Source organism: Pristiophorus japonicus, chromosome 10 (assembly GCF_044704955.1).
Source record: "Pristiophorus japonicus isolate sPriJap1 chromosome 10, sPriJap1.hap1, whole genome shotgun sequence".
Lineage (NCBI taxonomy): Eukaryota > Metazoa > Chordata > Chondrichthyes > Pristiophoridae > Pristiophorus > Pristiophorus japonicus.
Genome location: NC_091986.1, coordinates 132,394,460 through 132,410,937, shown reverse-complemented (window position 1 = coordinate 132,410,937; position 16,478 = coordinate 132,394,460). Strand labels below are relative to the sequence as shown.

The 16,478-nt window shown below is 49.8% G+C and overlaps 1 protein-coding gene and 1 long non-coding RNA gene across 2 annotated transcripts in view; both read right to left on the bottom strand.

Moving 5' to 3' along the window:
- LOC139275102 (transmembrane protein 182-like) overlaps positions 1–16,478 on the bottom strand; it is a 157,812-nt gene that overhangs the window by 45,203 nt on the left and 96,131 nt on the right. Inside the window, exon 5 of the mRNA XM_070892100.1 lies at positions 658–795. Within this exon, the coding sequence (XP_070748201.1) occupies positions 658–795 (138 nt within the window). The remainder of the gene's footprint in view (positions 1–657; positions 796–16,478) is intronic.
- On the bottom strand, positions 12,510–13,501 carry LOC139274799 (uncharacterized). Its single transcript, XR_011595611.1, has 3 exons — positions 13,261–13,501; positions 12,826–12,982; positions 12,510–12,543 (listed from the first exon to the last, which is right to left on the bottom strand). It is a non-coding gene; the product is annotated as an uncharacterized lncRNA (long non-coding RNA).

Genomic DNA, 16,478 nt, shown 5'->3' with positions numbered 1-16,478 from the left:
TGGCTTTAATAACTGCTTTGTTAACCTGTCCTACCCCCAGGTCTCTCTCTTGCACCCCTTTTAAAATTGTACCATTTAGTATGTATGGTCTCTCCTCATTCCTCCTACCAAAATGTATCACCTCATTGAATTTTATCTGCTATGTATCTGCTCATTCAACCAACCTGTCTGTCTTCTTGAAGCCTATTACTATCTTCCTCATTGTTTATTACACTTCCAAGTTTCATGTGATTATTAAATTTTGAAATGTAGCCCGGTACCCCCAAGTCCAATTCATTAATGCACATCAAATACACCAGTGGTCCAAGTACTGAACCCTAGGGATTGCCACTGTACACCTTCCTCCAGTCCAAAAAACAGCCATTCACCACAACTATCTGGGGTCGAAATTGCCCAGTTTTGAATTACCCATTAGCTAACAGGACGTGAAACTGTTTTAAATAAAATCTGTTCCTTATACTCCACCACCAAGTGCTTACTCGAAGTGTGTTATGAACCAGAGAAGGAAGGAGGTTGAACGATAACAATCATATTAGAAATAAAACAAAACAAATAAGTTCTATTGCTTGTGATGATGAACTGCCATTTCATGAACAGAATCTTTCAGTTACTTTTCCTATTTACAGTTCAATGTGTAGAAACCAAAATTTCACGTACCAGCCACAACTAAAAATCCTCCTCCTAGTATGTACAGGAAGTCACGCCCTTGGAAAGCTTCATAAACAACGAGCCCAAATCCAATTACAATAGTGAGTACAGACAACACGATCAGCACACTCCAGGAATGGCGATAACCTACAAAAACAGCAACAGTTAGACATATCAGCATAGCTATCAAACAGAATGATCAGAGGCTGAAAGTTACCAGTTAAGCAATATAGTGATTTATGTTCTTAGGGCATAAACCAAGTGATTTTATTAAAATAAGGTCACAATGGAGTCCTGTATGATCCCAGAGAAATCCTAGAGACATGTGGACAAATGGAATGTACAGTTTAACATGAAGTTCAAAGTGAGCTACAATAACAGGCCAACTCTCATTGGCAAAGACTGGTTGAGAAAGTTAAAACTAGACTCGAAAAACGTCTTCAGTGCAGATGCTTCAAAGAAACGACTCAACACAATGCTGAACAAGTACGAAAGCATGTTGACAGACAGTTATGAGGGCATCACTGGATAAGATATGCGTATCCACATCAAGTCCAATTTGAAGCCTGTCTATTGTAAGGCAAGGCCAGTCCCCCATGCACTGAAAAGTCAGGTGGAATAAGAGCTAGTGAAGCTCAGAGAGAATGGAGTGTTAGCAAAAACTGACAAAAGTGAATGGGCTATCCCAATTGTGGTAGTGCCCAAAGCAAACAAAACTGTACGTGGTGACTACAAAGTTTCTATTAACCAAGCAGTTGACAATGAGCAGTACCCATTACCTACAACACAAGATTTGCATGCAGCACTCTCTGGGTCAAAGGTTTTCTCTAAGCTTGACCTGTCACACGTTTATGCTTAGCTGAATGTTGACAAAGAGAGCCCAAAATTCAGTACCGCTGGAAAGCTGGTGCTGCCCCCACCTTTTTGTGGCCATTAGCGGCGAAATTTTTTCGTGGCTGGACCACCCCATATTCAGCTCCAAAAGTGAACAAATGGATTCCAGCGCTAATGAACACTTCTAAAGTGGATTTTTCAGCGGTGTGGCTGTCTTAATTTGAGCGTTATCACCACTGAGAAATTCAGCATGCAGGTAAGGGTTTCTAATGAGCTAGCTACTCCCTGGCCTTTTGAAAGGTCAGGGATCGCAGCAATGCCCTGAGCGGGGGGAAAAGAGGTTGGAAGGATGGCTGGTGTAAGAGGTGCAAGGAGAGCCAACAGGTTCACTGATATGGAGCTGGAGACACTGATGGATGGTGTGGAGGACAGAGGAAGAATACTGTTTCCTGACGTGAGGAGACCTGGCAGACAGGCAGTACATAATGCATGGAGGGAGATTGCAGGGGAGGTGTCAGGCACCTCCATATATGGGAGGACGCACCCACCCAGGAGGATGCTGGCCAGACTGCACCCGGCCCTTTCAGGGTGGCGATGGGTTGACGCCTCCTAGCTCTGAGGCGACGGGGATCCTCCTCCTCCTCCTCGGGTGGTACTGCTGGCTCAACCTCCAGCAGCTGTCCCCTCATGATGGCCAGGTTGTGTAGCATGCAGCAGACCACGACAATTATGGAGACATGTTGAGGAGAGTACTGCAAGGTGCCACCAGAGCGGTTCAGGCACCGGGATCTCTGCTTAAGGATGCTTATGCACTGCTCGATGATGCACCTGGTGGCACAATGAGCGTCATTGAAGGCATACTCTGGCACTGTCCTGGGGTTCCGCAGAGGAGTGAGCAGCCAAGTGGACAGGGGATATCCCTTGTCCCCCAAGCAGCCAACCATAATCCTGATTCGGGCTGATGAAGGCGGTGGGCACACTGGTCTGGCGCAGAATGAACAAGTCATGGCTGCTGCCTCCCTTGTCCTGTGCCTGTCTGCACGTGCCGCCCTGCTTCTGAGCAGGTGTCACCCTCCCAACACTCCTCCCATCCTCAGGGTGAACCCTGCCAAGCAGGTCTCTGCAGCACACAGGACTCCACTAAAGAGTCAGACCTGAAAGTTGTATAAAAGTACAGAGGTATGTGCAAATGGAGGCAAAACAATGACTAAAACTATATCAAAAGATAAATACTGCGGATGCATGTTGGAAAATGAAATAAAAACAATAAGTATTAAAACTATTTACCTACCAAAGGGCCCCAGCGGTGTCGCATTCAAGCACCACATTGAAAACCTCGTGGGGGCACTGCCGGGAAAAGTCCTTCCTTTTTCTCGGTGAATTTTGCTGTCCTGGTGGCTTTCCAGCGGCCTGCACGCTGCTTCCCTCTCTGTTGGAAGCCTTCCTTTACAGCGGCTTCTCCGCGCCGTTTCCGGCGCAAGTGAACACTGCCTCAAATCATTCCCAAGCTGAATCCCCCTCAGGCAGGGGAAAGTACCCGACAGCGGCAGCTGTCCCTTCGGGGATGGTGAATTTCGGGCCCAGAGAGTCAACAGTATCTCACCATTGACACACACAACGGACTACTCATACACCAAGCTGTCATATGGTGTAAAGTCCTCCCCCAAAATCTTCCAGCTACGATGGATAAGATTTTGCAATGAGCTCCAAATTGCTTATGCAATCAAGACGAGGTGCTGATCGCAACAATCAGCGAGGAAGAAAATCTAGAAGTGCTTTAAAGGTTGAATGCCCACATGTCAAATTGAAAAGGAGCAAATGTGCTTTTATGCAGCCCAAGGTTATGTACCTTGGTTTGAAAGTTGATGCAAATGGCTTGCAACCAGTGAAGAAAAAGGTTGAAGCTGTTATCAATGCTCCAAAGCAACAGAACATGTCTCCGAGTTAAGATTTTTCCTTGGAATGGTCCAGTACTACACATGATTTTTACCTGAGTTAGCAACCATGATAGTTCCATTGCACGAGCTCTTCAAGAAAGGTATCCAGGGGAGGTGCAAATTTCTTGAAGTACAGAACTACACCGCACATTACAACTGGACATACCCCAGCAGATGAAGAGAAAATTGAAAATACAAATTTGGCATCAACAGTTGAACAGAAAGTTGAGCCAGAAAGGTTACTATGACACCAATCAGACAGAATGCAATTTCAAACAAAATGATTGTGTTCGTGTTCTCAGTCCCCCTGGCAAGGTGAGGTTCAGGAACCACAGTAGAGGTTGGTGGAACCAAGAGGTATTTGGTTGAAACTGGTCTCTGCCAAAGATAAACCAAGATATGATCGTGAAACACTTGATCATGAACACACACATGACTCAGTTTAGACTTCAGTAACTGAAGTACCAGGTTCAAACAAGTGTAAGGAGATCAGGAAGGCCCCTCAAACCTGTTATTCAACTGGATTTGTAGTTCATGTGTATGATTTATAGTTAATTTAAAAGAAAAAGCAGTTAGAGGGTGAAATTCGATGCAGTGGCGCCTCCCATTAGCGCCTCCGGTGGGCGTTAACGTGGCACAAATACATTACCGACAGGAGCGGTGGGACAGATAGTCGTTGAGGGAAAGGGTGTGTGGGACTGGTTTGCCTCACACTCTTTCTGCTGCCTGCGCTTGATTTCTGCATGCTCGCGGCGACGAGACGTGAGGTGCTCAGTGACCTCCCGGATGCACTTCCTCCACTTAGGGTGGTCTTTGGCCAGGGACTCCCAGGTGTCGGTGGGGATGTTGCACTTTATCAGGAGGCTTTGAGGGTGTCCTTGTAATGTTTCCTCTGCCCACCTTTGGCTCGTTTGCCGTGAAGGAGTTCCGAGTAGATTGGTTGCTTTGGGAGTCTCATGTCTGCCATGTGAATAATGTGGACTGCCCAGCAGAGCTGATCAAGTGTGGTCAGTGCTTCAATGATGGGGATGTTGGCCTGGTCGAGGATGCTAATGTTGGTGCGTTTGTCCTCCCAGGGGATTTGTAGGATCTTAGAGACATTGTTGGTGCTTTTTCTCCAGCGACTTGAGGTGTCTACTGTACATGGTCCATGTCTCTGAGCCATACAGGAGGGTGGGTATTACTACAGCCATGTAGACCATGAGTTTTGTGGCAAATTTGAGGGCCTGGTCTTCAAACACTCTTTTTCTCAGGCGGCCGAAGACTGCACTGGCGCACTGGAGGTGGTGTTGAATCTCGTCGTCAATGCTCTTGTTGATAAGAGGCTCCCGAGTTGTGGACAGGTTGGTGGAGGACCTTTGTCTTACAGATGTTTAGTGTAAGGCCCATGCTTTCGTACATCTCAGTAAACACATTTACTATGACTGGGAGTTCAGCCTCTGTATGTGCACAGAAACAGACATCGTCCACATTCTGTAGCTCGATGACAGAGGTTGGGGTGGTCTTGGACCTGGCCTGGAGACGACAAAGGTTGAACAGGTTCCCACTGGTTCTGTAGTTTAGTTCCACTGCAGCAGGGAGCTTGTTGACTGTGAGCTGGAGCATGCAGCGAGGAAGATTGAGAAGAGGGATGTGGCGATGACACAGCCCTGTTTGATCCCGGTCCAGACATGGATTGGGTCTGTAATGGATCCATTGGTAAGGATCACGGCCTGCATGTCGTCATGGAGCAGGCAGAGGATGATGACAAACTTGTGGGGCAATCCAAAATGGAGGACGACGCTCCACAGACCCTCACGGTTAACAGTGTCAAAGGCCTTTGTAAGGTCGAAGAAGGCCATGTATAAGGGCTGGTACTGTTCCCTGCATTTTTACTGCAGCTGTCGCGCTGTAAAAATCATGTCCGTTGTGCCCCGTAAGGGACGAAATCCGCATTGCAACTCCAGGAGGAGCTCCTCAGCCACAGGGAGAAGACGGTTGAGGAGGACTCTGGCGATGACTTTCCCAGTGGCTGATAACAGGGAGATTCCTCGCTAGTTGCCGCAGTCAGACTTGTCCCCTCTTTTAAAGATGGTCACAATCACTGCATCTCCTAGCAAGCTCCTGTCCCTCCAGATGAATGAGATGAGGTTATGTATTCGCTACAACGGTGCCTCTCCACCATACTTCAGTGCCTCAGCGGGGATTCCATCCACTCCTGTAGCCTTGTTGTTCTTAAGCTGTCTTTTGGCTTTTTCTACCTCTTGCAGTGCAGGGGTTTTACTGAGATGGTGGCGGGTAGCATGCTGCGGGATGGAGTCGAGAACTCTCGAGTCAAAGGCAGAATCTCGATTGAGGAGATCTTCGAAGTGCTCCTTCCAGCAGGCCCTGACTGCCTTGCTGTCCTTGATGAGTGTTTCCCCGTTCTTGGCCAGCCGTGAGGTGGGGCCTTGGGTGTTTGGACCGAAGGTGGCCTTGACTGCGATGAAGAATCCTCGCACATCATGGCTTTCAGCCAGCTGCTGTATCTCCTGTGCTTTCTCCATCCACCATCTGTTCTTTAGGTCCCGAGTTTTTTGTTGGACCTCGGCCTTAAGCCGCCTGTAATGCTGCCTTGCTGCTCCCGAGTTGGGTTGTTGTTTAAGGCTCAGAAATGTCCTGCACTTGTGATCTATTTCCTCTTGGATCTCCTGGTCATTCTTGTCATGTATTCAACCAGCATTGTAACCCATGTATAAACTGACCTAAGTTGTACACTGTGAGAACAATGACCACTAGGTGGGAGACACTCCTAACCTCGGCCTTCAGGTATAAAAGCGGAAGCTCCACCCACCTTCATCACTTGAGTGCTAGAAATTAAGGACAGGTCACAGACTGACCTTCTCTCAAGCATGGGCCTCATGTGCATTTATACTGTATAGTAAGGACGTATCAATGGCGACGAGAAACTGGGATTTAAACCACGCGAGCATGGCCACTAGCAGAACAGACGAGAGGTACTGTGTTAAGGAATGGTTGGGACAGAGATTCAACATTGTTAAAGCAGCACACAGTTCTCCAGGCAGACAAAGGCAATTGGGCATGCCCCAACATGTAGTCGAACAGAGGGGGAGTTCGACAGAGACAATGGCAAGCTGAACGGCGATTCACGCCATTGCAAGGGACAATGCGGCCACATATGGGGGCCTTCAACACCTGTCAAGGAACCTTTTGTTTCAAACAATAGCTCATGTTGGAGGCGTGGAGGCACACACTCAGACGGAGTTTGCAGAGATGAGCAAAATACCTGCAGAAATTGCAGAAGTGAACGCTGGGGGAAATCGCTGGAAGCTGAAGTTCAGCGAGTTCATGTGGAGCACGTATACAGTTCATACACCAGGACGCCACCGATAATGATGAAAGTGTTCCTCAATGGTATCCCAATATCAATGGAGCTAGACACGGGGGCCAGCCAGTCCCTGATGGGTATCAAACAGTTCGAAAAGTTGTGGGCATCCAATGCCAGGAGGCCAAAATTATCGGCGATTGACACACAGCTACGAACTTACACAAAGCAGATCATTCCGGTGCTAGGCAGCACGGTAGTTGTGACCCACAAAGATTCGGAGAACAGGTTGCCACTCTGGATTGTCCCAGGGGACGGTCCCGCACTACTGGGGAGGAGTTGGCTTGCTGTCATGAACTGGAAATGGGGCGATGTCAATGCAATTTCCTCTGTGGAGCGAATATCATGCTCACAGATCCTGGACAAATTTGACTCATTATTTCAACCCGGCATCGGCACTTTCATGGGGGCCAAGGTAGTGATTCACATAAACCTGGACGCCAGGCCAGTACACCCCAAGGCCAGAGCGGTGCCGTACGTGATGCGGGAAAAGATAGAAGGCGAATTGGACCGCCTGCTGAGGGAAGGCATCATCTCGCCAGTCGAATTCAGTGACTGGGCGAGCCCGATCGTGTCGGTGCTCAAGGCGGATGGGTCGGTCAGGATATGTAGTGATTACAAGGCCACTATCAATCGTGTGTCACTCCAAGACCAGTACCCGCTACCGAGAGTGGAGGACCTCTTTGCGACGCTATCCGGTGGCAAACTTTTTTCAAAATTGGACCTGACCTCAGCTTACCTGACCCAGGAGCTGGCGAGTGAGTTGAAGAAGCTAACCACCATCACGACACACAAGAGGTTGTTTGAGTACAAAAGATGTCCGTTCGGGATTCGCTCGGTCATCGCGATCTTCCAACGAAATATGGAAAGTCTCCTCAAGTTGATTCCAGGGACGGTGGTTTTTCAGGACGACATCCTCATCACGGGTTACGATACTGAAGAACACCTCCACAACCTGGAGGAGGTGCTACGCAGACTGGACCGGGTAGGGCTGCGACTGAAAAAGGCGAAGTGCATCTTCCTAGCTCCAGAGGTAGAATTCCTGGGGATGAGGGTAGCAGCAGACGGGATCAGCCCTACTGCGTCCAAGACGGAAGCGATCCAGAGAGCACCCAGACCCCGTAACACGACGGAGCTCTGTTCATTCCTGGGCATCCTGAACTATTTTGGTAACTTTCTTCCCAAATTGAGCACGCTGCTAGAGCCGCTACACATGCTCCTACCCAAAGGTCGCGAATGGGTCTTGGGGGACAGCCAGGAAAGGGCTTTTAATAGAGCACGCAATTTGTTATGTTCCAACACTCTGTTAACACTATACGACCCATGTAAGAAACTTGTGTTAACGTGCGATGCGTCGTCCTATGGTGTCGGGTGTGTGTTGCAGCATGTCAATGTCAAGGGTCAGTTACAGCCGGTAACTTATGCCTCCAGGAGTCTGTCCCAGGCAGAAAGGGGCTACGGAATGGTGGAAAAGGAGGCGCTCGCATGTGTATATGCTGTAAAGAAGATGCACCAGTACCTGTTTGGCAGGAAATTTGAGCTGGAGACAGATCACAAACCCCTAACGTCCCTTTTGGCCGACAACAAGGCCATAAATGCAAACGCATCGGCCCGCATACAGAGGTGGACACATACATTAGCCGCCTACGACTACACAATTCGGCACAGACCGGGCACCAAAAACTGCGCCGATGCACTCAGCAGGCTCCCACTAGCCACCACTGAGGGGGCTACCGAGCATGCTGCTGAGATGGTCATGGCTGTTGAAGCTTTTGGAAGTGAAGGCTCACCCGTGACAGCCCGTCAGATTAAAGTCTGGACAAATAGAGACCCGCTATTGTCTCTAGTCAAGAAATGTGTCCTGAATGGGGACTGGGCAGCCACGTACAGGACATGTCCTGAGGAATTTAAACCATTTCACTGGCGCAGGGATGAACTCTCGATTCAGCCCGATTGCCAACTGTGGGGAAACCGTGTAGTCATGCCCCAGATGGGCAGAGAGGTGTTCATTAGAGAACTCCACAATGAGCACCCGGGCATTGTCATGATGAAGGCAATTGCCAGGTCACACGTTTGGTGGCCAGGGATAGACGCAGATCTGGAACTTTGTGTTCACAGGTGCAACACGTGTGCCCAGCTGGGCAATGCGCCCAGGGAAGCCCCCCTTAGCCCCTGGCCATGGCTCGCCAAGCCTTGGTCACACATCCATGTGGACTACGCAGGTCCTTTCATGGGAAATATGTTTTTGGTTGTAGTAGACGCCTACTCCAAATGGATCGAGTGTGTCATTTTAAATTCAAGCACATCCTCTGCCACGGTAGAAAGTCTACGGGCAATGTTCGCCGCCCACAGTCTACCGGACGTCTTGGTCAGCAACAATGGCCCGTGCTTCACAAGCACTGAATTCCAGGACTTCATGGCAGGAAATGGAATTAGCCATGTCAGAATGGCACCGTTCAAGCCGGCCTCAAATGGCCAGGCAGAACGAGCAGTGCAGATAATCAAACAGTGGATGCTCAGAATCCAAGGGGCTTCCCTACAAACCTGCTTATCACGTCTCCTGTTGGCCTATAGATCCCGACCACACTCGCTCACAGGGGTTCCACCCGCAGAGCTGCTAATGAAAAGGACGCTCAAAACCCGGCTATCCCTTATGCACCCCACCATGAAAGAAATTGTCGAGAGCAGGCGCCAGCCACAATATGACTACCATGACAGGAATGCAAGGGCGCGATGTATTGATGAAAATAATCCTGTTTTTGTCCTCAACTACGCTGCAGGGCCCAAATGGCTCGCAAGCACTGTGATTGCCAAAGAGGGAAATAGGATTCTGGTAGTTAAACTTACCAATGGAGAATACTTAAAGGGGAAAGCAGAGTAATGTATTATCACATTGTTTATCATATGGTTTGTTATGAGCATGCTCAGTTCGCTCTGACCTAATTTTAATAAGCACATGGACAAGCAATTCATCGTGTCTCTGTCCTTCATTTGTTCTGACCAAGGATATTACAGTTGCTATTTCCCAATTGGTATCCTAACATCAGTTATTTGCCCCATTTAATTTCCCAGAAGTAAATGAAGCATTGATTTCCTTTATGGATTAGAAAGACACTGGCCGGAATTTTACCTAACTGTGCGGTCTGGTGCAGGCGGCGTCCGTGGTGGGTCGCAAATCTGCTGTTGGCTCCATTCCACTGTAGAAAATGAACATGCCTTAATGGGGCCTTTTAAGCCCGCCCAACGCATTACCTGGCCCAATGAGACAGAGGGGTCTGGTGACGTCATTCACGACACGTTTTCAGCTGGGATCTTTGAAGGGACCATGGCCACATTACATTTGGGTGATGAAATTGCCATTTTTTATAGTCCCATTAGCATCTCTGAGGGTTGCTAATGGGGCGCAATGAGGTTATCGCTTGGGGAAAGGGGTTGATAGCACCTCCGGGGAAATTACCCGGAGGTTTGTGGTGTATTGTGTCATTAGCACTGCGCCCCGGGCCTCCATGGCGATGAAATCATCGGCGTGCACGTCGAACTCTCACTGCCCCACGCTGACCCCTTTGCACTCCATGGAGGAAATTGCCCCGCGGGTCGCGAGGTTGGCACCAGCAGATGTCACGACATCCGTCGCCAGGGCAACCTTTAAAGGGGAGGCCGTTTGCACTGTGGGCCGCCACATTTTTCTGTCTGCTGACTGTTCTGTCAGCCCGATAATGGCGGCCCTCGCCTCGACCAGGCTGCTATCCTGCAGACCGACACGCTGTTTTGGGTGTTGGGCTGTTGGCCCGTTTGCCGGCATCCTTGGTGGCCCAGTGACGGTTGCCTTTAATTGTAGGGGAGGCGTATTTAGCTGCATCAGGCGGAGCATCCACTTAGCGCTGATGTGGCTGGGCTCTGGAGCGCGGCACTGGACTCAGCGCCGATCTAATACCCTGGGAGCACCCCTCCACAGACGCGGAGCATCTTCGATAGTGTTCTTCCTCCATTGCGGCGCAGAAGGTCTGAATTTCACGCTGGGGCAGAACCTCAGGCCGGGCAATAAATGTCCCAGCCCCGAAACAATACCCTGTACTGTTGTCGAACCTCCACTTTTTTTGCATGCTTAACACCCACTTAACGCCCATTTTACCGCTGAAATGACGTACAACGCCCAGATGTCCATTTTTAGGAAACTTATCAGCGAGCGTTACTTTACCCATGTGCTTCACGTCGGGAAAAAATATTACCGACCGCCCACTTTTTTTGGGCGCAATCATCAGAATGGACGAAATCATCGCCCATAATATCGCCCAGCTTAATTTATGCACTGATTTAACACTGAGATTCAATAATATCACCCACCCACTTTTTTTGTTGCAAAAAAGAGCATATTTACAATGAGTTCGCCCAGCGTCACTTTCACCACCTCGCACACATATCGCCCACAATTCCACAATATCGCTCGCCCAAAAAAACGCCCACAAAAAGTGGAACTGTTCTGAACGAACGCCAGCGGTGTGGCTGGCATTTTTTAAATCTCACTCTTACATAAGGAGCTGAGATCTAAACGACTTGCCTGAAAGAGCGTTGATGTAAGTGACAATGTTGACACACTGCTGTGTGTGTGCAGCTCAGACATCAATGGTGCCCATCAACTTTGTGCCAGTTAAAGTTTACGTTGATTGATGGTAAGTTGTATTTAACCCTTTGATGTTAAGGAATCACCAGTGTGTAACGGTGCAGCTATCTGAGACAATGCGCAACAAGGTTATGTTCAATAACAAAAATTTTATACCAACTTTGGTCTGAAATCATAACTTTCACAGGCAATAACACCCAACCCCACCCACACCACACTTTTTCCACCATTGACATCACATGTTCAACATGTCCAGCAGCACAGAATACAAATGCAAAGCAGGAGCGTGGTCCCCAGCCCCCATACATTGCAACCAATTGCATAAGTCTCGATGGAGATATAACACAGCCATCACCTGCACACATGCACCTCACTTTCCTTGCCCCCTCCCCTTCTTCTCCCCACCTCTATGTCTTCCCCTCCTCGCTCCACAGCACCTGGCGGAGGAGCTCCTCAGGCGGTGCCTCATTGGGGGTGATGAAGACAGATGCGGGCGTTGCACGAGTACGTGAGCGGGCGGTGCCGAAGGGGCAACATTCCCTGATGCAGAAGCTGGATCTTGGTCCTTACTCTCATCTGTCGTTCACAGTGGTGGTGCAGAACCTAGGGGTGAAGTGCCGCGCTCGGGCAGCATTGTTCCTGGCTATCGCACCCAGGGCCTCCGCCATCCGCAAAATGTACTCAGTCATGGTGGCCAGCTGTTGGGATATGCCCCCCCAATGCTTCGATGAGCAAGTCATCGATGTCTACAGTCCTCCTGGACAACTGTACCATCTCTCCGCTGTCATGTGGCACTCGTGGAACAGAACCGTCGCGTCCACGGGACCTCCGTGGGGTCGGCTCCGTCCTGGGGACAAATGGGGTGCCCTGTGGCGAGGTGCTTGGGGCCAGTACCTCCAGAGTGGAGGCGGGAATGACCAGAGGACCACTAGATGGCCTTGGGGTGGAATGGCTTCTGAAGTATGGTGATGCAGGTTCCTCGAAGTCCGCGCTCTCATCCGTTGAGAACAGACCCAGCGGATTGACGGGCGACAATCGGAGCTCCTCAGCACCAGATGTAGGATCATCCGCCGACTCCTGCCCCACCCCCCCACCTTCTGGCCTCTGAGGTCTTGCCTTGGGACGCGCTGCTGGCTGATCTGAAAAACACAAATGAGGTTATTAAAGAAGGGGGTGCTAGGGTCACACGTGAGTCCAGCACGACACACAGCATATGCACGACCAAAGCACCACCGCTCTCAAAATCATCGCAGACATCACATTTCATGACCATCAACATATTTGCATTGTAATGATTTTCATTAGGCCAGCATTATTTCTATGACAATTTTAGAGATCATCTATCATATATGATTGTTTGGATATGAGTGGGTGTGGCATCTATTGAATTTACATCATGCAATGCTGTAAGCTTTACTCACGTGGCATCATTTCAGGGTCTGCAGATACATCCGTGGCTGTCCGGGTGTGCTACCCCACAAGTGTGTGCACACACTCCTCCATCTCTGTTATGTCCCTGGGGACTGATGGCCCCCCACCCGTTCGCCTCTGCATGAACCTCATCGTCGAGAGCTTCTTCTGTAAAAGGTGACAGGATGACATGGCATGAGATCATTGCATGATATAAATGTTAGGTACTGTCACAGAGACTGATACAGCACATAACCGACAGATGTAATCATGATTATTATGCAAATTATCATTCTTTACCTAAAGAGGTACACCGTGACCGCAGGCTTTGAGTAAAACATTCCCGGTAAAAGTGAAAGACCTTACATCTGATGATGGTCACTCATGACTGTTGCAAATCAAATTATATAAATACATAAGTACATGTAAGTCAATGTAATACTTACCTCTTGCGGATCCCACAAGGTTGTTCCATCGTTTGCGGCATTGGTTGCTCTCACGCACCTCGTTGGTCACCGATGAGACCACCTCTGCTATCTCGGTCCATATCTTCTGGTAGGCCTTGGGGTGGACTTCCCACACCCTCCTTGGGTCAAATCACCCCAGCATGACTCGACCTCCTGCAGGAGGGAGGCATTTGCCTCGTCCGAGAACCTCCTCGCTCTTTTGCACCCTCCAATGTGCTCCTCTCCCACCTCACTGCTCTCTCTACTGCCAGTCTCTACAGCGTGCTGTGATGCCTCCTCCTCTCTCTCCATTCTAGGCCAAATTCAGGCAAATATGTGGTTGGTAACAACTACTTTTTGTTTGTCTACTTGCTGTGAAGCTCTAAAGTCTCCCTCCTTCCTCCCAAAGCAGCCACACCACACCCAGACACGCATTTAGTCCCTCTGAGCTCCCTCTCTCTCTGTGTCGCCTCTTCTGTGCATGTCATGATGACCATTGACCTCCTGAATCGCAGGAATCGAGCGTTGCCATGCATTGCAAAGGATGGCCATACTTTGCGGCAGAAGGTCAAAAAAATTTAACGCTACCGCCCATTTTATATCGATGGCGGTAACACCCATTTTCAAAAATGGAAACCAGATGCTTTGAGAATGGGCGAGAAGCTGGCGATCTGAAAACCCTTTTTGAACACTCATGCCGGAAATTATGGGGTGATAACCACAAAAGTGGAAGTTCTAGCCCATGGTGTTGCTGTGAGGTGGTGCCAATCCGGCGTATCGTGTGACAGCCATATTGGTATACAGTGTAAAGTTAACTAAATCTGGCCATGATGAGGCCGTCCCTGGCCTCACGGGCAGTAATGGGCTCAGATGCTTATGCCCTATGCAGCATCAGGTGATTGCTGATGGTGTGTTAATGCTGCTGGTGTTGGGGCTCATTGAGGTCTGATTCTGAGGACCAAGGTGAGATACTGTAAATGGCACCCATGTTGATGGAATATATGGCAGGTGAAGTAGATGCATTCCGTCAATGGTGAGAGAGTTCTTCCAATGAGGTGACACTGGATGGAGACTTTGCTGAAAATACTTGCAGCCTGCAGAATCTGTGCTGGAAATGGACTGAGCAATAGCTTCTGCCTGAGGGAAGTAATTGTCGGTCAGATGGGAGCTTTAACAGTACATTTGATGCAGTCAAATAATCAGTTGCAGCAATGGCCACTGAACCCCCGCCTTAGGTTGACAAATGTGGTTCCCGAGCTTTGTGAATCCCGTGGCCATGCGGGTAAGTTTATAAAGTAAGTGAAAAATGGCTCTTAAGTGCCTGTAAACTACCTTATAATTATTTCAATTGGGTCACCCGCCGCTGCTGGTCGGGTCGGCTCCACGATGATATACTCGCCTGGGGGAAAGGTGCATGAGTGCGGGATAACAGCCAGTTCCCAACCCGCTGTCAAAAATAACAACTTTCCCACCCAACCCGTCACCAATCACGCTCACTACCACCCTGGAAGATTCCGGCCCCGATCTAGGAATCATTCTAAAAAGCAATACCCATTTTGGCCACATGCATTACCTTTGTGCTGACAGACGATAGGATGACTGGAATGGGAAATAGTTAAATGTCATATTGGAGCGGTAGAGAATCTTTTTGTCTAGAGGATGAGGCAAATTGTTGGAACAGAGTAGCAGAAGTTTACTATGCGTTTAGTGTGTTATAACTATTGTTACACATTGTCAATTAGTACACTTTTTGCAATGGAGTCTCTGAAGTTATGCAAGGTCAGGCAGGAGCCCATCAAATGGCATATAAATGGTTCACATTGATTTTTTAAGAGACCTCAATGCAAATTATTTGGTGTTCCTGACTTTGCAGAGCTATAGGGCCCAAGTTTCGGGACGCGCCTAAAACGACGCAGCCCAGACCTGGACGCCCGTTTTTCGCGCCAGAAAGTGCGCCTAAAAAAAACGTTACTATTCTCTGGCTCCCAGCAGCACGAGCTGTTGGGGGCGGAGCCAGGTCCCTGCGCCGAAAACAGTGCCGGGACCTCTGCACATGCGCGCTACAGTTGGTGTGCATGTGCAGTAGCTCCAGGTGCTCAAAACTGTGTGGGAGGGGCCCGAAGCACACAGACCCCTAGCCCTGGCTGAATGGCCTCACTGGGGCTGCGTGAATAAGGCTCCTCCCACGCCCAGCTCCTGCTTCCTCCCGACCCGACTCGACTCCCGCAACACCCCCACCGGCGACCCGACCTCCGCGACTCTCTCTCCTCCACCCCCCCCCCCCCGGACCTCTGCGACTCTCCCCCCCCCCCCCGCCCCGGACCTCCGCGACTCTCTCCCCCGCCCCCGACCTCCGCGACTCTCTCTCCCCCCCCCCCGCAGGATCTCCGCGACTCTCTCACCCCCCACCCTCCCCCCCCCGGACCTCCGCGACTCTCTCACCCCACCCCCCCCCCCCGCCTCCCGGACCTCCGCGACTCCCCCCCCGCCGAGACCCGATGCCACCTACCTGTAAATCTAGCCCGAGGTCTTGGGCCCGGCCATTCAGCCTCCTTCTCTCTCTCCTCCCCGCCCCTCTCTCCTTCCCTCCCTCCATCCTCTCTCCTTCCCTCCCTCCTCTCTCCTTCCCTCACTCCTCCCTCCTCCCTCCTTCCCTCCGTCCTCTCTCCTTCCCTCCCACCTTACATCCTCTCTCCTTCCCTTCCTCCCTACATCCTCTCTCCTTCTCCTCCCTCCTCTACCTCCCTTCTCCCCCTCCCCCCCCACCTCCCTTCTCTCCCCCCCCACCTCCCTTCTCCCCCCCCCCCCACCTCCCTTCCTCTCCCCACCCCCTCGCTGTCAGAAACACAGACACTGACAGAGAGTGAGAGACACACACACAGACAGACAGATAGAGACACTGACAGAGACACACTGGGGGGACCGTCCCAGCACGATGTTGGAGGACTCCCGGTGCTGCAGTCGGTAAGTAGAAAATGTTTTATTTATTGATTTTTTTTTTAAAAATGTATTTTTTATTATTTTTTTTTGATTGATTTATTGGCAGATTTATTGATGTATTTATCATTTATTATTGATGATGGCTCTTTATTTGTAAAACTGAAGTGTTTAATGTTTGTAAACTTCCCTTTCAACTGCCCCCCCCCACAATCCCTACACCTAATTTGTAACCTATGCCTGATTTTCTAAAGTGTAGACAAGGTTTTTTCGAACGTACA